The sequence below is a fragment of the Bactrocera tryoni genome, chromosome 1 (genome assembly GCF_016617805.1).
Source record: "Bactrocera tryoni isolate S06 chromosome 1, CSIRO_BtryS06_freeze2, whole genome shotgun sequence".
Lineage (NCBI taxonomy): Eukaryota > Metazoa > Arthropoda > Insecta > Diptera > Tephritidae > Bactrocera > Bactrocera tryoni.
Genome location: NC_052499.1, coordinates 45,002,143 through 45,024,420, shown reverse-complemented (window position 1 = coordinate 45,024,420; position 22,278 = coordinate 45,002,143). Strand labels below are relative to the sequence as shown.

Sequence of the window (22,278 nt, the reverse complement as noted above, 5' to 3'; positions counted from 1 at the left end):
TTTTATTTTTTATGTGGATTTCTTACAGAAAAAACTCCCTCGAGTTAGTGGATTGATGAGACCGATAGTATTTTATGAACTATCCTATATGACGAGAATGAAAACAGTAGCGCCTTACTAGCTATTTCATTCGACTAGCTGTACCACTTTCGCCCAAAAGGATAAATAACTCATGAACTTATAGTTAAATGAGTTAAAAACAAATCAATGTGAAATGTTTTATGTAAAGTAGATATTGAAATATTTCACCCAGAAAGTCTAAGCTCAAATTACTAAGCTCTTCTTGGTTGGCGAGCAGATGGTTCTTCTATAGTGCCTATGAAATAGTAAGACATTATCCTAAAAGACCTATCTTACCTATGTTCTTGAAAGCAGATCTTCATTAACGTTCTAGGGCTTGTTTACTGTTATTAACCGCATAATCAAAACGCTGTCTAGACTCAGTCACACAGAAGAAACAAAAGCTAAATGCCGAAATATCTGGAAGCTATTTGAAAAACCCAACCGCAGTCAAACGAAAACTGTTGTCTAAAAGAGTTTGAAGCAAATATAAAAACAAATCGCAAAAACAACAAACAAAGCTACAGTCTGCCAAAACAACATTTACTTAATTTAACCGGCATTTTTTGCTTTTGACTACGCTCTTCCTGTTTGCCAATTTTAGACAACATTTGACATATTGTGCGCGTATATGTGCGAGTGTGTGCGCTTGTCACAAAATTGCTGTTGTTGCAGCTAATCTTGAATGTTTTGTGCATTTTTTGAATTATGTATTTCTTTTGTTTTTTTTGTGGTATTTTTAAAACAAGATTTTTTTTATAAAAAAAAATTTAAACAATTTTTAAATATTATTTGTTTTTTTTTGTTTTAGGTATTTTTAATTGTTTTTGTCTTTTTTGTCTTGTGTTTATTATCTTTAAAATTTTTTTCATGTTTTAAATTCTTTTGATATTTTTTTTTTATTATTTGAAAACAAAAAAATTACTATAATCATATTTAATTTTTATTTTTGTATACACACAGCTGCTAGGTATTTGCTGTATATAGCTACTAAAATTTAAGTCATGTTTTTGCTGTGTGTGCGTGTGACTGTGTGTAATTTCTAACCATTTTTGATTGGTTTTGTGAAGCAAAAGGACACTAACAACACTGCTGCTGCGGTCAATTGTCGTTTTTGGCTAATTCAGCTGGCTGTTTGTTCCGTTCACGCGGTGCCGGCATCTGCCAGTCGCCAAAGCACACAGACACATACAAACGCCTGCTGGATTTATTTGTTTAATGTTTTTTATTTTGCGCATTTTTTACTGTTTTTTCATGCTTTTGCATAGCATTTGTCTGTCTTCAGCACGCTAAAGCCAACTTGTATGCTAATTTTGAAGACACCAGCGATTCTCTGGTAGTCCAACGACCACATTTCTCTGTGCTTGTTTGTATTCATTTACTATGATTTTTTTTTTGGTTTTTTTGTTTTCATTTCTTTGGAGCAATTTTTCAGCAATGACACCTTTCGACTATTGTCTCCATTGTGACTTGTTTTCGACACCAAATTCACGCAGCCACCACAACGCGGCAGCTAGCTTAACTCGGGCGCGGACTAAAGCCGCTGCTGGCCCAACGCTTGGCTGGCTCCGGCCGGCCGCAATCAAATATGGACAGACAACTCTGAAGTTATGCATACACATGCCTATATTTGCGCTTTTTCATATGTAAGTGTGTATGTGTGTGCGTGTGCCTGTAAGCATTTTATAAAGCGCCGATTAGCGCGCTTTGTGTTCGCTCGTCCAGCGGAGTATAATTTTTTTGTTAGCAAACGGTAACGCAGAAAAAATGTTGAAGACATTTTTATGCAAAATAAATATAGAAAATGTGAAAAATTAAAAGAAAGACAGCAACAATGTCGAAGAAATGTACAAATATGTATTTTATTATGCGATTTTTGGTTTCTTAAACTTCAATGTGAACCTAAAAGTGTATGTGTGTGTGTTCGTGCTGGCGCGTTCTTTTGTTTTGTCACTTTGTTTGACTCGGCTACCAGCACCACCGGCAAAACATCGATCAATGACCACAACTGACAGTTGGACACACCGTCTGTCGGTCAATTAGGCAGCTCGTTATTAGCTGTTCGTTATCATGTATCTATGTCGGTCATACATGCGTATGCCTACCTATATATATGTGCATGTGTGTGTATAATAATATGCAAACCTCAAAGCGACACTCACACATAGCTTTTCAAGTGGTTATGTGCATACAAAAGTAGGAAATTAGGCGTGTGTGTGTGTTGCCATTGACGGCGTTTATTTTGTGTTTCTGGCTTGTTTTCATAGATTTGCTGATTGGCTACGTTAGGCGCTTGAAATTTGTGGAATTTTTCAAAGACAAATTATTTTTGACAGTATGTCAACAAGCGCGCTTCCCAAATAGCCACATACCTCCGCACCAGCTTTTGTACATACACATGCAATTAAGTGTGTGGTTTATTTGAGGAAATGAAACGTCAAATGACGCCTGAAGAAATTTTGAAGGTGACAATCTTGAAAATTTTTGGTATTTTTTGGTATAATTTTAACATATTTAATATAGGCATATAGAAACTGTTCTAAGCTAACAAATTTGAGAATTTTTTTAAATATAGCTGTACTGAATATCTAAAAACACACACTTATACGTAGTATATGTTTATTTTAATTGGCTTCCGGTCAGTAGTGCTGTAAGGTATTTTGCAGTATAGTTTTTTGAGAGTTAATATATTTTGTGTTTTGGTTATTGTCAACAAATAAAATATTGTCAACAAATTGCATAAAAATTTTATAAAAATAAAAGACAAACAAACTATTATGAATAAATATTACTTTTAAAATAAAACAATGTAATAAAATTCCAAATTTTCAAATATGTATTACAAAACTTTTTTATAAATATATTTTTACTAATTTCAATAACAAAATTTAAAAAAAAAACACATTTTTTTAATTGCTTCATTAAAATTTGTTCAAAAAAATCTACATTTTAAAATTTGTGTTACTTACTTTATTTATAAATTCGTTTTTATTATTATTTTTAATTATAATTTTATAAAAGTTATTTTTATAATATTATATTTTTTAAAAATCTAAATTATAAAAAAAATAAAAAAACAATACAGTGAGGCCCGCTAATCCGGATCAATTAAAACCGGCACCTATCCGGAATATAAGGAAATCTGGATTACCAAAGACATATCAGAACTATGTACTATGAAAAAATATTTATAAATTTCTGTTTGTTTGTTATCACAAATAATACACATGTTCCAAAAAAACAAAAAAAAATTAAACCAATAAAGCAAAAAAACGAATGTAGTGAATAATAAACATGCGATCCGGATTAGAGAATACGGATAGAAAATTTCGGTCCGGATTACAAGGGACATAATAGAAATTTTGGGTTTTTTAACCCTCTCCGGATTACAGTGGAATCCGGACTAGGCCATGTCCGGATTAGCGCGCTTCTACTGTACTATAATTTTATAAAATTACTTTATTTTTATTATTAAAAAAATCGAAACTTTTAAATTTGTATTACTTACTTTATTTATAAATTCGTTTTTCTTTATTTTTTTCATTTTAATTTTATAAAAATTGTTTTCTAATAATATTTTATTTTTAAAAAATATGAATTATACAATTTTCATAAATTTAGGTACTAACTTAATTTAGTACTAACATTTTTTTAAATTATTTTTTATAAATTCTTATTTTACAAAAAAAATTTATAAAAAATAAATTATTTTTTTTTATCAAAGCTTCATTTCAAATACGCAAAAGTTTTATATAAATAAATAATAATTTTTTTTAATAAAATGTTATACAAATTATTTTATTACTGTTAATATTTGTATTAAAAAACCTAAATTTTAGAGTTTATTAGAGTAAACATATTTCTAAATATTTTTGTTTTTTAATTATAATTTTTTTTATTAAAAGTTTTTCTTCCAAATACCTAATGCTACACTATCTATTTTTTGTTTTTAACCAAATTTTCGTTTCAAATAACTAAACAAAGGTTATTTATTATCATTTCATTTATAGTGGAGAGTTCAATTACTCAACTTCTTAAAAGCTACTGTGTTCAATAATTTATTTAAAATTTATAGTTTATAAAAGTTATTTTAGTCAATAAAGAGCATAAAATTTCAATTGAAATTATGCATATGTTGAAAAAAATATTTCTTCAAAATAATCGAAAACACATAACCTCGAAAACTCATATCAGTTAAGCAAATCAACAAAATTCATTTTTTAAAAATTAATTTAGCAATTAGCAAATGTATAGCTATTGCCAAATATGTACGCCTTTGTGCATATTTGGTCAATTTAAAATTTCATTTTAAGTGTAGCCATATTTGGTTTGAAAAAATTAAGTTTCATTTAACACTTTCGAAATACTTCAACAGCTACAACGCCTACATACACCAAGACAAATAATATTCGGTATTTTCTGTGCACTTTAATATATTTACGAGTATGTTTATGAACAAACGCGCCTTTATGACCTGAAAAAAATGCCAGATAAACGAATTTTATGAGTGTCTCTTTTCTACGAATTTCTACGCCTACCGCTGATAGCAGCTACAACACCAAATTAGGTTATAATCCATAGAGAACTTAATTGATACGTGCTATTAGGTATTGTGGTGAAATGCCTAAATAAACATAAAAAAAAAAACATTTTAAATAATAAACTTTTCAAGATTGGCAAGTTCGAAGAGAACGTCGTACACACGCACTCAACCGAAATCGTAATCAGCGCTGTGCCATAAAAATGTAGCAGAAATAGAAGACAATAAAAAAGTTGACTTATCTCGCGGGTAAAAAGCTTTTATGAGCGCCTATGCGCTGCTGTGCCTGTAACGGTGCTTACATACGCATTTCGGGCACATATACATACATTTATATGCGCATATTATTATTATATTATACTAAGTGCATTGTGGTTCAATGACATCGCCCATAAACGTCACCAGCCTTTAAATAAAAGCAAAATGAATAATTAAACAAAAGCACACGACGACACAAAGCGAACAAAAACAACGCAGAATAATTACAATAAATCGGAAATTCTATTTGACGAAAAGCAATGAACTGCGCCAACGGGAAATGCCGAAAACAATAACCAAAACATGCTATAAGCTAGCAAAGTTGGACTCAATGAAATTTCAATGAAAAACTGGCCTGTTTTCAAAAGACTTTAAGAAGTTCAAAAGCCGCAACACAACTTCGTCTATGCGTAGAGCAGCAGAGGAAGCGTTTCCGTTTCGGCACATTTACACAAGCGCCTATGTATGCGACTCCAGCAAATGCTGCTGTAATTTACATAAATACAGCTATGCGTATATATGTTTGTGTGCACCATTTCTGGAATTTCGAAAAATAAATGCATGCAAAGCTATGCGCATATGTTAGCGTTGCGCCTGCGCATGCTTGCCAGCTTGCCTCTAACGCTTAGCTTTGAAAAAAAATTTACGTGGGTGTTTAGTTGTTGTTGCCACTAACACGTGGACTCAATACATTTATCTACGCTTTTTTATGGTTTTCCCTTTAAAATGTCATAGTCAATGCCAATATTTACAAGTGAGCTGTAGTTTCTGGAAAAAATCATAAGCATAACTGTCATAAACTACTAAAAATATAATTTATGTATGTGTGTGTGTATGCCAGCGCAGGAAATATGCGGCAAGCAAGCTGATTTCATAATTTTGCTATTTCCTTGCGCCCAGCAAACACGCTCTGTAAATATTTTGCTTTATATTTTTGGCGCGTTTTAGTATTGTATTATTCATTCTTTTAGCAGAGATAGTCTTAGCTGAAGTTGTAGCGGTTGTAAAAAGTGCGATAAGGTTAGGCGCGTAAATTAAGTCGTGTCATATATTATGGCTACGCACTTTAATTCGCAAACAACCGCATGCAACAACAACATTACGCAAGGCAAGTGCGGATTTTGTCAGCTAATTTTTTTACTTAATATATAAGGTTTTTTTTGTATACAAAAAATCTTAAAAATAGCGCTTATTCTGATTATTAACGGTAGTGGCAATTCTAATTAAAGTTAAAAAAATCACATAGATAAATAGGTACGCAAATATATTTATGCCTGAGTCTATAAATAAGAAAATACAATATTTTATTTTCGCATTTTTGAAATAAAACATAAAAGACTTGCTGCTGCTATGACTAATAATCGAGCAGCCATGCATACATTCCTTCCAAAATTATTTCTTCGTTTTCGAAATGAACGCTCATTCGAATGTTTTTTTAACTCGCTCAATAGTCAAGGTTGTTTGAGCTAAACAATTGTAATTTCTCATTGCACGCGCCGGAATTATTTTTCTTACTTTTGTTTTATGAAGAGCATAAAAATCGAACGAAAGCGCTATTTCAGTGCCAGTGAAAAAGCTCCATGGAAATTAAAAGCAAGAAGTTTTTCCGGTCGCACTTGAGTTTCAATATCCACAATGAGCAGCTAAAAACACAATTTTCATATATTTGTAAATTTCTAAGGTCACATGTAATTAGCGGGATTTATGCTTACTTAACTACTTAGACAATGATCTCTCTAGGGCGTGCTGCCCACCAACTAAATTTATCTTAATTGGTGTGTCAAGGTGAATGGTCGTTGGTGATACTATTGTTTTTAATTTTCTGTTATATTCCAGCTAGACTGCTTAGCTGGATAACTGATAAGCACAGAAATTTTTAAAAACAATAAAAAATAGTTGTTAATTATCGGAAATTGCTTACAACATAAACTTAGCAAGAATTTTTTATGGGAAATGATTAGGTAAGCAGACTGCGTACGAAGACCTGAAATTGATTGATAAAAATGTATATCTCCCTTCTGATTTTTTGCTTTTATTCAATGCTTTATAAAAAGTGTTACAGTGATCGGATTTAGTTCAAATATGCGCCGTTTCGTTCGATAATCTATTTCAATTTAGACGGCAACTTCCCCCTCCTTATTTGCGAAGAACTCGGACAGCCACATTTCACAAGCCTCTTTCTGAGCCTCTTTTGAGTTCAACTTTACATCAACAAGGGTGTTCGCCATGGACAGGAACAGGTACTAATCACTTGGCGCTCTGTCCGGGCTATATGGTGGATGCAATAAAACCTCCCATCCGAGCTCCCGTAGCTTCTGACGAGTCATCAACAAAGTGTGCGGTCTGGCGTTGTCCTGGTGGAAAACTACACCTTTCCTGTTGTCCAATTCTGGTCGGTCGCCTGCTTCAAGCGGTCCAGTTGTTCGCAGTAGATGGTAGAATTAAGCGTCTGGACATATGGAAGCAGCTCATAGTGGATGATTCGGTACAGAAGGTTTTTTGCGTCAAATCATACGGCACCCAAACATCAAGCTTTTTTGTGTATCCAGCTTTCTGCAGTTTAAAATGGTTTGGTGTCTAACTCCCATCTTCTAGGCGATGTATCAAGATGACACATGCCGGCCTACCTCGATGTTTTCCATGATTTGATCGATATTCGTCGTCACAGGTCTTACGCCGGCTGGCTCATCCATGGTGTCGTTTTCACCCCATTTGGATCGACGAAACCATTCCTCCGCAGTTCGAAGTGATAGAGTACCATCCCCCAAAATACCATTAATCTCACGGAACGTTTCTCTAACCGATTTGCCTTTAACGAGGGAAAACTTCAAAATAGCGCGAATTTTGGCGTTAGTGAACTCCATATTCACACGTCTATAACTGTTGAACGCAATATCCAAACTTATTATGCATAGCGTCGTTTTGTAGATATATACGAGTAGTATTGCCAGATACGAGCTCTGTAGCGCTTTATACTTAGCCGCGAAATTCAAAAGACAAAAAGGTGGAAGGGATATTTTACAACCTAATATATAATGAAGAGGTTTTTTGTTGATTTATTGTTAATAAAAACAAAAACATATAAAGTATACTTTCAATGCTTACTCAATATTATTTCGCCAAAATATGAACAAGCCAATCACATTATTATATTTACGCTCAATTGCAGACAATGCTATTATCTTGGCCTACATTTGGGGGCGGATTAAATTTAAAAATGGAATTCTCTGATGTTGTTCTGGCACAAAAAAAAATATTTTTTTTTATCCGTATTTTAATTCTTAAAAAAATTGAATTATTAAGCAAAAAATATTTACATGACTTTGCTGCTACTTTACTTGCTACTTTGCGGCTGTAGCGTAGTGTTTGATACCGGGAAAAAACCAGTTGATTTCCTTGCTTATATTCATGGATATGCAAAGCTCTTCTTAGCATAGGGAATAAAAAAATACTTAAATTTGAAATAAAAAAAAAATAAATTATAAAAATTTTAAATACTGGCAAAAAATATCCAACAGCCAAAAGCGTTTAGTCGACAAATAAACTTTGACTTTAGGAGCACACGCGCACACGCCACTGCGAATAATTCCATGAAATCACAGCAACCTACACACATAAAAAAATATGAAATAAGTTTTGGAAAAAACAAAAAATTCCAAAAACTTGCATATAAACAATCGGTCAAAATCAACATTCATACACATACATACATATGTTTTCAAGAGAGATAGACAAGCAAATAGACAGTCACACACACACACACACATACACACGCGAAACTTAGCGTAAATATGGCTAAATACCGTAAAGCATATGTAAGTATATGCCTACAAATATACTTGTATAGAGAGCGCAAAAAGAATGGTATGAAAAGGCGCACTGAGCTGAAATTCAGTGCAAGTATAAACATATTGAAGATTTTTGAAATCATAAAATAATAATTGTAAGAAATAATAATTCTATTCAGTACCTATCGGCTATTAAAAATAAAAATTTTTTAAAAATATTTTTTGTTTACAAAATGCTATGAATTTATTTGCCATACGTAGGCCGCACCCTAATGCACATACATAGCACATACCAACAATAGGTGTATACATACATATGTATGTCCCCACATGTGTGCTAACGCTCAGGAATTTGTATACCGACTCGCATAATGTGCCAATGCGATTTTTTCGATTTTTTAAATTTATTTATTTCTTGTTCTTCTTACCGCGTGGTGGCGTGTTTTCCAGCACTGAGGGCTTTTGAATAGTTTTTTTTAGTGCTGCGCGGATTTGAATGTGTGTATGTATGTATGTACATACTTATGTTGTCTGTGTAGACATATTCTTTCATATTATTTTTAGACGTGATTAGAATCGGCGAACCAAACGGACTGGACAATAAAGCTGGCTGCGTGATTTCGACTGAGCTCGCCTTCATGTTGTTTTTATTTACTTAGATATTTTTGAGTATTTTTCTTGCGGATTTACGCTTATCGTTATTATTGACATAGACAACTGGCATTTTGGCTTGACAGCGCTAACCTCACGCGGCAAAGCATTGTGAATTTATTCTTATTTATTTTGTTAAATGCTGACGTGCGTACATACGTACATATATAAAATGTATTAGAGGGTTTCCAGGTGGTCAAAATATTTAATTCAAATGATTTATGACATTTGAAAATAATTAATTTTTTTTGAGGTTAATTAATACTGTCTTTTTTCCACACTGTAAGGTTTTGGAGAAACTTTGTCAATGGTTGTCTTATAAAAGTTGCGTAGGCAATTTGCAGACGGTCTACTATAAAAGTCAAACAAATTATAGTTCACTAAAGTTAAGTGCTACCTTAAATGTTTATGAATGAGTCTTTTATATATGTATATAACATCTTTGGCTCTAGATTCTATAATGAAGTGCTTTTCATATAGAACTATATACATATACCATATAGAAATATGTAAATAAATATATCCATCTATATGCAAAAATCTCTATTCTATTGTATAAATATTTCCTTACATATTGACAATATTACAGATGTATAAAGAGAAAGCCAAAAATATATATGGTGCCTACATTCAGGCATACTTTAGCGGAGGCACACACCAAAGACATAGCATTTGCTGCCTACATTCAGGCATATTTTAGCGAAGTCACACACCAAAGGCATAGTTTAAAATTGTTAAGAACTTATTAATCAATAAAATTTGATTGAAATCTATTACTTAATTTTCCGAAAATAATAAAAAACGTTATCTTCGGTTGCAGCGAAGCTACAATACTCTTAACAAATACAAAAGATCTATTCTATGTCAAATTGAGTGAAGATATTTCTGCAAATGAAAAAATTGGTCGTTCAAGCACTTGATTCCGATCGTTTAGTTTGTATGGCAGCTATATGCAATAATGATACATTATCAATGGTTCCGACAAACGGTTACTTGGGGTAAAAGGGATGTGTACGAAAATATTCAGATCGCTAACTCTCAAACTATGGGACTAGTTCGAGTATATACAGTCATACGGGCTGATGGCTAAAGCGACTCAGCTCGTCATGCTGATAGCTAATATGTGTAGATATTTTTTAGAGTCTCCGACGTTTGCTTTTGGGTGTAGAAATCATTAAAACAAACTTAATATAATCTTTTCGGAATATAAAAATCTCGGCGTAAGCTCAAACGTTGAAATATATAGAAAAAGTTGTATTACATACATATATTCTGTTAGAAAAATTATGAACTAAGGCTGGTATTATATATTATAATTTTTCATTGCATATTTTTTGAGTTGTCAATGACTTTAATGAACTTTAATCAACAAAACATTGTTTTTGGAATATTTTATTTTAATACGGACTGCCTACCTAATTAAGTCACAAATATGCTAAGAAACGCTTATAAGCCCCTTACTCAATAATAATTTACGTATGAACAATCACACATACATCCAAACACATTTAAAAAAAACAGAGACGTATAAAAAATATTTATGACCACAAATTAGCATAAATTGTGAGTGGCGTCAAAATGGCAATGGCGGCAGCAACTAATGGCCAACTAAAAGTTACAATAACAGCAATAATAACTTTCTTCAACGTCAACAACAACGCCACCAGTTGAATAATACGACCATATATGAGTTGAAAACAACAACAATACGTTTACAATAATAATCCCCGCTATCAACACACACACACATGTACACACGTAAATGACAACGGCTCAGACTAACTTTTACTTAAACACGCATATATATTTATTATATGACGAGCATGAGGAATGTATAACAGTGTAAACTTTTTGTCATATTTGTTCAAAATACACATGCACACACACACAAACACACGTATGGCACAACCGTCATTGTATTTGTGTGGAATTTGCTGAAATAACTCGTTTCTTCCATGCTTGCCCCTGCCGCCTGTGCAAATATTTCGTATGTGATTTAATTACCAACACACGCGGACATTTCTGCCGCTACAGAAAATCTGCATTTTTATTATTGTTTGCTCTTCTGCCATTGTACTTTGTTTATATTATAATTTGAGGTAATTTGTGTTGTTCTAATTGGTGTTTGCTGGCAGCGGCGCTAAGCTAATAAAGTTGAAAGGTCTGTTAAAATAATAAATTTTTTTATACGATTTTTTTTTACATTCAAAATCAAATATTTTTGGGGTCTAAGAGCGTTTAAATTTTACAAATGAAATATTTTTGTGGAAGTTGCATTTGATGAGAAGATTAGGTTATGTTTTTATTAGCTTAGGTTCGATGTAAGATCATGATGCGCACACCTTGGAGCACATGCTGTCAGATGTCAATTGAAGTTGGGCTTCAATTAAGAGCGCTTAAAGTGAGGATTGCCACTATTTTCTCTTATAACTAAAAATAGTAGATATTACGTCAACTTCGACTTGGCATTCTTTTTTGGCGCACATTTGATAGGCATGTGACGTCATTAACGAAGAGAGGGCCGATTTTGCTTACAATTATAGTAAACATTTGAGAGTTATTTTATTTTACCACGTCTTTTGCCGCAATAATGTATTTCATAAATTTGTATAATAGCCTTTCCAGCATGAATTTAAACAAATCAATAAAAAAATGGAAAAAATCTAATCTTAAACATTCATCAGAGTCCAACCATTAGAGCTGAAATCAAACTTAGTAAGGACTTTAAAACTTTCGAAAACTTTATGCCAAGTAACAGCACTCAAACGGCTGGCTCCACACAGTCTGTGTCAACTTTTGGCCCCACCACAAAAATATAGCTTCTCAAAAAAAAAATTCGTTGACTCTCTTTCCTTTCAATAACCCAATTTACCAATTGTATGCACCCTAAATTAATTCAATAAACAACAAAAAAAAATTACTTTTGAGCCATTGCACTAATTCAGTCAAGCCAATTTGTGAAAAAAATTCACTCGTCGAAAAGGAAAAAAAGAAAAAGCGCTGAAGTGACACTTTAATTTGTAAGCAGTCTTCTGACAATTTAACTGATTACTACTAATTAACTGCCATTCAAGTTAAATTTGCGCAAACAAGCTGCACACAAACACACGTGCATACATATTTACATGCTTATTTTGAGCACTGTGTATTTTGTATGCTGCATGAAGTGTACAAGTGCTTATTGACAAGCAACGAGGAAGAAGAAAAATCAATAAGAATTAATTTAAGTTTGAGTGTTGCATTGCAACTTAAGGAAGCCGTATTACTTCTGTGACAACAAATAAAGAAAAACATCAAAAATACAAAAAAAAAACTTTAAAAGTCAACCAGCGTAACTTAGTCGTTTGCGGTTTACACATACAGTTTGTGTGTGTGTGTGTGTGTGCTTGTGTGTATTTACGGTTTTACTGTAGTCTGAGTTATTTGTCTCAGCACTTTTTGCCACAATATATACATACATACAAGCGACTTGAGTTCAGGTGTCTCTGGCACTAACTAGAAGCCCCGTAGTATTCGCAGCTGGCAATGTAAAGGGTGGCGACGTTGATTACGGCTGCCTGACAAGCTTAGTGGGTGGCTCATGACAATGTAGCTGCACCAATAACTGACTATATGTTTGGTATATAGTATGTGTGCTTATGCAGTTATAAAAATATCTTACAAACACATACAAGTATATCAAATTACTGCGCCTTTTCAAGCAGAACCTCGTACAATCCTCTGTGTAGGCAATCGAACTGCTTTTATAGATTTAGATTGTGACGCACTGAAAACTCATTGAGAAATATTTTGTTAGCGAAAAGAAGTACTTCTAGATAGTAGAGAGATTAGTTTAAAGTAGTTCTTATAGACGACTTCTAGATAGTAGAGAGATTAAGTAGTTAGAAATATTTCTTATAGACTGGCTGCATCTCTACTTGTTAGGTTAAATTAGTGCTTTCTTTTCATACTTTCTTTAGATGTGAAAAACCGCAGTAAATTTGTGCTGCTACATTCAATAAAAACAGAGCCTGTATAGCTCATTAAAGCTCATTATTCCATTCACATATGTATATTTCAGCATGCTCGCATATATGCTTTACGTTGGTTGCGTGTTCGATTCATTGTTCTCTTGATTCACTATTTCTCTGCTCGTTATCTTTCAATGTAGCACTCATATCAAAATTCATCTGAAAGCAACAGCTAGGTTTGTGCTTTAAATTCGCTACAAGAAATAGAATAGAACATAGAAATAGGTCATTACAGCTTTATACCCAATTTTGTAATTTTTTATATTTTTTGGAACAGTTTAATCCGTGTGAATGGCTCATTTGAGAAATTGCTTTGAAAAATTTAATTTAAAAACTTTTCTGTTGTTTTAAAAAATTTATGTTACGAAACTTTGTAACGAAATATTTGAAAATACTTTCATTAAGTATTTGAAGAAAGACATTTTCGAGGTCAATTTTAGTCAGTCATTCAGATAGGAATGCTTGTGAGGAACTTTAAAAAAAGTTTGGATGTTTTGCAAGACCTACAAGACAGCTAAAGGATGATAGTTATACATAACTCTTTGAAAATGACGACTCGTTTACCTTTTTTATGTTAATAGAACACTTAAAGTTCAAACTCTGCCCACCACGAAGAGGTATTATTTGTTATTTCTTGCGCAAGAAAGCATTTTGCCACTGAAAAAAAAGTACACACAATGGCGCATGTGACAGCCGCCATGTTAGCGCAATGTTGCATTGCAAGTGCTAACACTATACTTGAATAGTTGGTATAGTTTCTTCGATTCGATACTCTCCTGCGCTTGGAGACTCAAAAAAAGCTTCTATCCCATTATGACAGTTTGTTAAATTTATACCAAACACTTGTTCGATTCGCCACTCTCTAAATAGTTGCGTTTGGACTCTTAAAGCTTACTTCTGATTCGAACGTCTGTGTTTATGTAACCTCAAGTTAAATTAGAGCTCAGTGTTTCTGTTTTAAAAATGAACGTACGTAGTAGAATTTTGGAAAAATAATTTTAAAAAATTTTAGTTTTGATTTTTATTATTAAATGCTTCCCTCACTTTCTTGTAAATTAATTTTTTTCTCACATTCACCACTTGTAACGGTTGTATCAGGCCAGAATTGTTTATCGCGCACGTCGAATATACATACATATGTATATAAAGAAAGCGAGCAAAAAGTTATACAGAATACAAAAAATAAAGCTAAAACCAACAACAAAAGCAGACAAGCGCATAAAAGCTTAAGGAATGCGGTGTGGGTATTTAAAGCGATTCGCAGAATTGCTTTATCTGGCAAATTTTATTTGTCTATTTCTAGACTTATAAAACACACAAAAGCATAACACACACTCATACCTATATTTATACGGTGTTGTAAGTGTGTGTGCGTTTTTATTGAAGTCTGATGAATAAGGAATGTCGTTGATAGACATGCGCTACGAATAGAATGTGTACACAAATACAGTTTTGATTGCTAACAGCTGTCAAAGCTTTAGCGAACTTTTCGCTAGAAAAATTAAGCAAAGCGAAAAGCAACAGTTAAATGGCTATTAAGCGGCGCGGAGGTGGCGTTGAAGCGCATTATAGTGCATTAAGTCAAAGCGGTGGCAAAGCGCACTGCATACATACTTACATACCTGCATATACACATGCATATACACACGTATACTAGTAAGTATAACTGCTGATAGCTCGCCGCTCGCGTTGCCAAGTGATTGACTAGCCAAAGCGACTAGCAGCCAAAAATGTTGCCTGATACACTCACACACGCGCGCACTTATATAAAGGCTGGCAGTCGTGATCCATTGGCGGCGATTGCGGAGACTTTGTGGCTACACTGAAATCAATTAATCTTGAAAGCGTTCACAATAAGTGGCGCATCTCCTCATGTCGCTGCCGCGCTTCGCTTTGACCGCCTAGCGCTCGTGCCGCCACCCGCCCGTGCGACAAACCGCATTGCCGCCGCGCCGCAGTGGGCGAACGTGCCCGCATACATGACACCCAGCAAGGCGCTGCGGTTAGCGCTATGCAGTGACGTAAATAATTGTGCTGATTGCTTAAAATGACAAGCGAAAAAAAGCGAAATAAGTCACCAAAGCCAAAGTGTGAATAATAAATAAGCAGCAATAAGACATAAAGTGCAATAAAAATAAGCAATTAAATTTAATCGCGCTGAGACGCTATTAAGTGTTCGGAAAGCAGGCAAAAAAAATGGTTTGAGGTATGCAGAGATTAGCGCTTGAGTTAAGTGCAAATATTTTTTCCTACATGTGTGTATGTGTGTAGCACGCCCTCAACTCTAATAGCGCTGTGCAATTCTTCATTCATATGAAAGTTGTTGCAGCAATTCTAATAGCTTGGAATTATTAGAACTTCGTGTATCAATTAGCACATATTTTGTATGCTGTTGTTTTTTTATTCGAGAAAATGAAAATGAAGTAATCATTAGATGTAAATAAATATAAAATGAAATAAAGAAAACTGCTGCAATTTGCAATATTTGCGAATATGTTTTCCATGTAAGCAACCGTGAAGCATAATTCCATCGAAGCTTGCGAAAAAGTTGCTGACTAATTTATTTTTGGATATGTGTGTGTGTATGCTTTTTGCGGTTGGTCAAATTCTAGTTCATTGACGAAGCAACTTGCCGCGCTGGTGTTATGTAAAAGTCATAATGACAGCAGCTTTACATGCACAAAAGTTTTGTGGAAGCATATGTAGGTATGTGTATACATTCATTAGAGTGGCACAAAAAACGATTTTTTACACATTTTCAACGCTAAAAAACTGTATTTATATGTTTCCACGGCATTACTGTTTATCTATTTTTTTATTATTCATCATTTATTTTTTTAACTTTTACTTTCTTGTTGCTAAGCAGGGCGTAAGGAACATAAATCTTCGCTTATATAGTTATGTACACATACATAAGCAAGTATGTACATAAACAGGCATGTTTACTCATCATATGTTTAAATGTATATTCTTATATAATACGTATGTAGATATGTAAAATATCAGTGTGCGCCTAATTCCTCAGCGTTATTCCTGGAAAGCTCAACTTTTTAATCAATGGCAGTCCGTCACAAATTTGTCAGCATATCAAAACTGAACAAAGCTCTTTTTGACATAATTAAGTAATGGTACTTATGACTTATAAAGAATACAAAGGCAAACTGAACAGTAGTAACTGAGCATAACTTCTTTAAACAGCAAACTAGAATAAAAGCGAAAAAGAAGAGAAGAGAGAAGAGAACATTAAGTTCGATATAATTGTGGTGAGTTGAGGAAAGAGCGGAGGGAAATATTACAAAATAATGAATTTGCAATATGAAATTTCGAATACATACCTGGCAAAGTTAACAATTTTATTAAAAAAAAAAATTATAAAATATAAAAATAAAAAATTTGTAAAAACAAAATGACAAAAAAATTTCCTTACATTTCTGGCAAAGTTTAAAATTTTATACAAAATAAAAATTATAAAATATATAAAAATAAAAATAATAAAAAAATTAATTAATTGGAAAAGAAAATAATTAAAATGTTAAAACATTATAAAAAAATATAAGTAAACAATTAAGCAAAACCAAATTTAAACAAAAAAACTAAATATAATTTTTAAGGCATTTCTAGCAAACTTTACTTTTGTTACTTACTATCAATACAAATTATGATAAATAAAATAATATTGTAAGATTAAGAATTAATTTTTTTTCTAATTTATATTTTTGTCTTATTACATTTTTAATATGTTTTTTTTATTTTACTTTCTTTTTCTTTAAAACCAAAAAAAAAAAACGAAATATTATTTTGAAGGCATTTCTAGCAAACTTTACTTTTGTTACTTATTATCAATACAAATTATGATAAAAAAAATCATACTGTAAGATTAAAGAAAACGAAAGTAAAATAAAAAAAAATATTAATAATTATAAACAACTTTAAAAATGTAATAAGACAAAAAAATAAATTAGTAAAAAAAAAATAATTCTTAAAACAAAAAACAAGTTCAATTAAAAAAATACTACCACCTGCTGGAAAATTAAATCATTAAATATAATTTTGAAGGCATTAACTTACGTTAATTATTCTTCTTAAAAGTTATTATTATAAAAAGTAAAAATTACAAAACACATATACATACCTAATTACATAAAAAAATTAAGTTAAGAAAATTTGACAAATGAGTTTACAAAAAAATCTAAACTAAAAAATAAATAATAATATATGTATATACATTTATATATACAATTATATAAACAAAACTAAACTTTCTCAATAAAGGTTAATGTAAAAAGAAATATATTAAATAATGAAATATAAAAAACCCAAATTATAAAATTCAAAAAAATTAGAAAATTAGAAAAAAACTAAAAATATTCAAATATAATACATTATAAATATTATTTATTTAAATATTTCTGTTTTTAGTCTTTAATTTTTTCTAATTTATTTTTCTAATATTCTCAGTTTATTTAGTTTTATAATTTTTATGTTTTTCTTAATTTATATAACTTATATAATTTTGTATGTTTTATTATATTATTTTTTATTGTTATTTTTATGTTATTATATTATTTTTTTTTATTTAATCATTTTATATTAATCTTTATTGAGAATAAAATTTTATATATATTTAAAATTTATCAAAACTAAATTTTAATAAAAATAAAGTGCAAAATAAAACAAATAACATAAGAAGGAACAAATAAAATTGTTTAAATTAAAAAAAAAAAATAATAAATGTCAATAAACATTCTTTCATACATCGAAGTGATATTTCCAAATTTTCATTCAATCTCATGATCATCCACCACAACTTGAACTGTAAATCGCAAATTTCAATTTGTCATATAAAGAACAAAATTGTTATATCTAGTTCTAAATATAGTATGTCGCAGCTTGATTCTTCTACCAAAATTTGACTCTAATACTACACAATAAATTATTTAAATTTGTTATGAGAACTTTTAAAATTAATTTATGGAGGCAATAGTAATATAATATTACGTATATCAGCGTTGACTTCAACTCTGTTCTAATATCTCGTACAATACTTGTGCTTATTATATTGATAAGCTAAAATATTAATTGGTTCTGTCATTCATACACTACTAAGAGGTCATACCACAACCCCGAATTTTTACCTACTGCGCGACCTGTACACTTTTTAAGTTACTCCCGTCGACAGTTTTCACACTTAGCTGAACTTTGATGGATTTGGATGACCTGAGTAAGCATTTAGTGCTGATCTAATTTAACTATGAATATATGCCATTTTGTTAAAAAAGCTTCAGTTTTTACTGCAGTAAGTGAAGATTTGAATTATTGTGACCAATTTCTGACTAAAAATTTATCACAACCGAAACATTTTTGATTTATTCTTAGGCGGATATGACTTCATAGGTATAAGCAGATAGCTCACAAGGTATTTGAGAAAAGTATTTATTTATTCTACTCATTATCAAATAAATATTTGTTTGAATTAAAAATGCAAAATGAAGAGCCAAAGGTGTTGCCATACTTTAGTTACAAATATACATATATATGTATACTATATAGAAATACTAAATATGTACATATATGCACTTGTTAGTCCAGTGGCTCGCATTGATTTGCATGATTAAACAGTTTCCAGCAAACATTAAAGACCGCCTAGCTATTAACAGACACACATACGCTTTGATATGTAAAACTGTGTGTACTTGAAATAGCGTGGGAAATGGGTGATTATGAGTCAAGCATTTAATGGAAACTTGTTTCCCCACGCGCAACTACAACGCGCTAACGCCGCCTCCTAATAGCTAATCAAGTATGCTGGCGCACAAGTAGCCAGCCACTTAGCGGTTTGATTACTGGTATCGTCGAGATTGTCACAGCGCCAAAGTATTTCCGAAGACCAACAAAGCACACTCATCACTGTGGCGCGCTTTGAACAGGAAGTCGGTGATTATTATAGATACTAGGTCATAGATTAGAAACGCAGGCAAATATTTACATATTCACACAGCAAAACAACTCACCTTTTATTTTTTGTATTTACGTGGTATTTCCGTTTTCCGCTACTTGCAGTTATACCAAACCACAGTCGTTCGAAGATTGTGTCGGCGATGAGCTGCCGCATGGCTGGGAGGAAGCCTACGATCCACATATAGGACGCTACTATATCAATCACATAGAGCAGTCGACACAGTTAGAGGATCCCCGCCAGGAATGGAAGAGCGTGCAAGAGCAAATGCTAAGCGATTACCTGTCGGCCGCACAAGATCAATTGGAGAACAAGCGTGAACTGTATGATATTAAGAAGCAGCGTTTGCAGATAGCGCAGGAAGAGTATAATCAGCTGAATAAATTGGCGACCAGCAGAAGCAGTTGTAAGTGTCTTTAGTGTATTACAAGTGTATTCCAATTAACTAATTGTTTTGCTAACAACCGCTTTTTTTATTGCAGTGTGTTCCTCTTCGAGCTCAATGAGTCGACACGATCCCGATCTATTGCGCGCCGAAGTCGCCTCATCGTGGGAGCGTGTACGTCTGCTGCGGCAGGAACTGAAGCACATCACACACGATATTACGCACACGCAACGCGGCATGAATACGCTGTACTCGGTGGGCGAGAAGATCAATGCACGACAGAATGGTTGCTATGACATCGCTGAAGTGCAGGCCATACGCGAGGAGATGCTTAAGGTGCACAAATCGCTGGTGTCCGGTGAGAAGGTGCGCGAAGAGCTGATGCGCAGTTTGGTGGAGATTAAGAATGAGCTGAGCCGCCAACAGATCAACGATGAGAATGCTGAGCTGATGAATGCCGCCTCACCGTTTGATCGCGTATGCGTCGCCTCACAGACAGATCTGTGTGGCGCGGGCGACATGAATAGTGGCGCACGATTTGCCGAGATGGCCAAGACGAAATTGCAGTACTCCGAATGGCGTAAGCATATTAAAAAATTGCAACAGCAGTTGGTGGATCATGTGGAACGTATCGATCCCGGCCAGTTGGAGTCTGACAAGGATCGCATTTTGCTGATACAAGAAAAGGAGAAACTACTGACCGATTTGAATAGCATTTCGATGGAGTCGCGTCCACACGAAGAAGTGCACGTTATACAGCAAACACGCCGCAAACTTGAGGAAGATCTGAAAGAGGCGTACGAGGCTACAAATCAATGCATAGCGAAACGTTTGCGTTTCCATGAAGAAAAGCAGTTGCTGGTTGGAGAGCTGCAGGAAGCGCTCAAATCTACAAAGAAACTAGAGGAACGTCTCAAGTCATTCTCATCAGAGAGCACATTCTCCATTAGCAGTGGTTCTAGTCTGGGTTCATTGTCGACGGCGAGCAGCAAGAGCGCGCTCAGCTTCACCGACATCTACATCGATCCATTCGCTGTCGATTCACAAATCGATGTGATCGATTTGCAGCGTCGCTCACAGCGTTTCTACCAACAGCAACAACTGCAAGCCGCACAGGCGCAGCTACAGCTACAACAACAGCATCAGCAACAACAGCACCAGTCACAAATGCATACGGTTACGCATGCGCATCCACAGCTACAACAGCAACCCTCATCGGAATTGTCGCTATCGCCGCGTAGCAGCCTGTCTATGGAAACACCACCCGCCTCGCCTATGAAATACAATGCCAATGCCGATCAAGTAGCGATCAGCAGCCAGCGGCTCAAGGAGGAGCCAACCTATGCCAACACACCTACAGGTGCTGCTTTGCCACCACTCTATCAGCCAAATCCAGCATTGGCTGCTGCAATGGCACGTACGCATGCACAGGACTTGGACTCAACACTGCTGGATTGTATGGTGTTGGAGGCCAAACTGCAGAAACTTAACTTATCCGCACCACTTAACCTGCCCGCTGCGCCGTTGTCGCCAATTTCCGAAAAACCATCATTGCTGGATCTGCCGCAAGAGATGCTCAGCCGTTCGTCATCGTCCTCGAATACACGTTCCGTATCTGCGGCGGTAAGCAATGAATCAGTCGCCGGCGACTCGGGCGTTTTTGAAGCTTCGCGCGCGCATTTCCCGCGTAAGGAGCTGGCGCAAGTGCAGATCGGGCTAAAATATCTGAAGGATAAGGGACTACTAGTCGTTTCGCTGGAACGTGCGAACAATCTCTCAGCGCTGTGGACTGCGACCGCGGACAATTCACAAGTGTAAGTTAACTTTACAAATATTATGACAATCATTATTTTACAGACATTCTTCCACAATAACAGTTATTTACGCGCCGCTTTGTTGCCCAATTCGCTTACTTCGATTCGCACAAAACCCATGTCAGACTTCCAGAAACCTGTCTTCAGCGACACCTTTGCCGTGCCCATAACGCTCAGCAAACTGCAGACGAAGAGTTTACAGGTCACTGTGGTCAGCATGACTGGCCAGAAAGAGGAGATTATCGTAAGTTATCAAGCTGGTCACATAAATATCTGGTCTTCAATAACTATTTACAATTTTTGCTACACACAGGGCACCGTACAGATCAGCATGGCCGAATTCAATGCCGACGATTCCACACTCAAGTGGTACAATGTGCTCAGCTCTAAATTTATGCCAACATTTGAACCATTAGATATGCCCTCAACGAGTGCGGCCGCCGCTGCAGCAGCCGCTGCTGGCGTTACTGCCGCAGTCACTGCTTCTACGGCTGCAGCGCCACTTGCGTCCGCAGCCAATGCTGCCGGCGCAAATGTACCAAATGTCGCCAAGGAAGAGTCGTCCGATGAATCGACAATTACCTCGTCACAAACCTCAACGCTGACGCGCAACCAAGTGCCGCCCTTCGAGATGCAGGCACAAATCACTGAGGAAATAGAACAACTGAGTGTAAACGATGAGGATGATGAAGATGAGGAGGATGATGATGAAGACGACGATGACGACAATGAGTTGGAGGAACTGACAGCTGGTAAGTTCGCAAGAAAGTAGGATAAAAGGACTTGTGCTTACATACTTATTTTCTCGCACTTTGG

General features: G+C 34.3%; 1 protein-coding gene across 1 annotated transcript in view; it reads left to right on the top strand.

The window, feature by feature from the left end:
• LOC120772840 (protein kibra) overlaps positions 1-22,278 on the top strand; it is a 57,300-nt gene that overhangs the window by 32,713 nt on the left and 2,309 nt on the right. The window contains exons 2-5 of the mRNA XM_040101653.1: positions 19,368-19,669; positions 19,746-21,462; positions 21,526-21,706; positions 21,776-22,214. Of these exons, the coding sequence (XP_039957587.1) occupies positions 19,368-19,669; positions 19,746-21,462; positions 21,526-21,706; positions 21,776-22,214 (2,639 nt within the window). The remainder of the gene's footprint in view (positions 1-19,367; positions 19,670-19,745; positions 21,463-21,525; positions 21,707-21,775; positions 22,215-22,278) is intronic.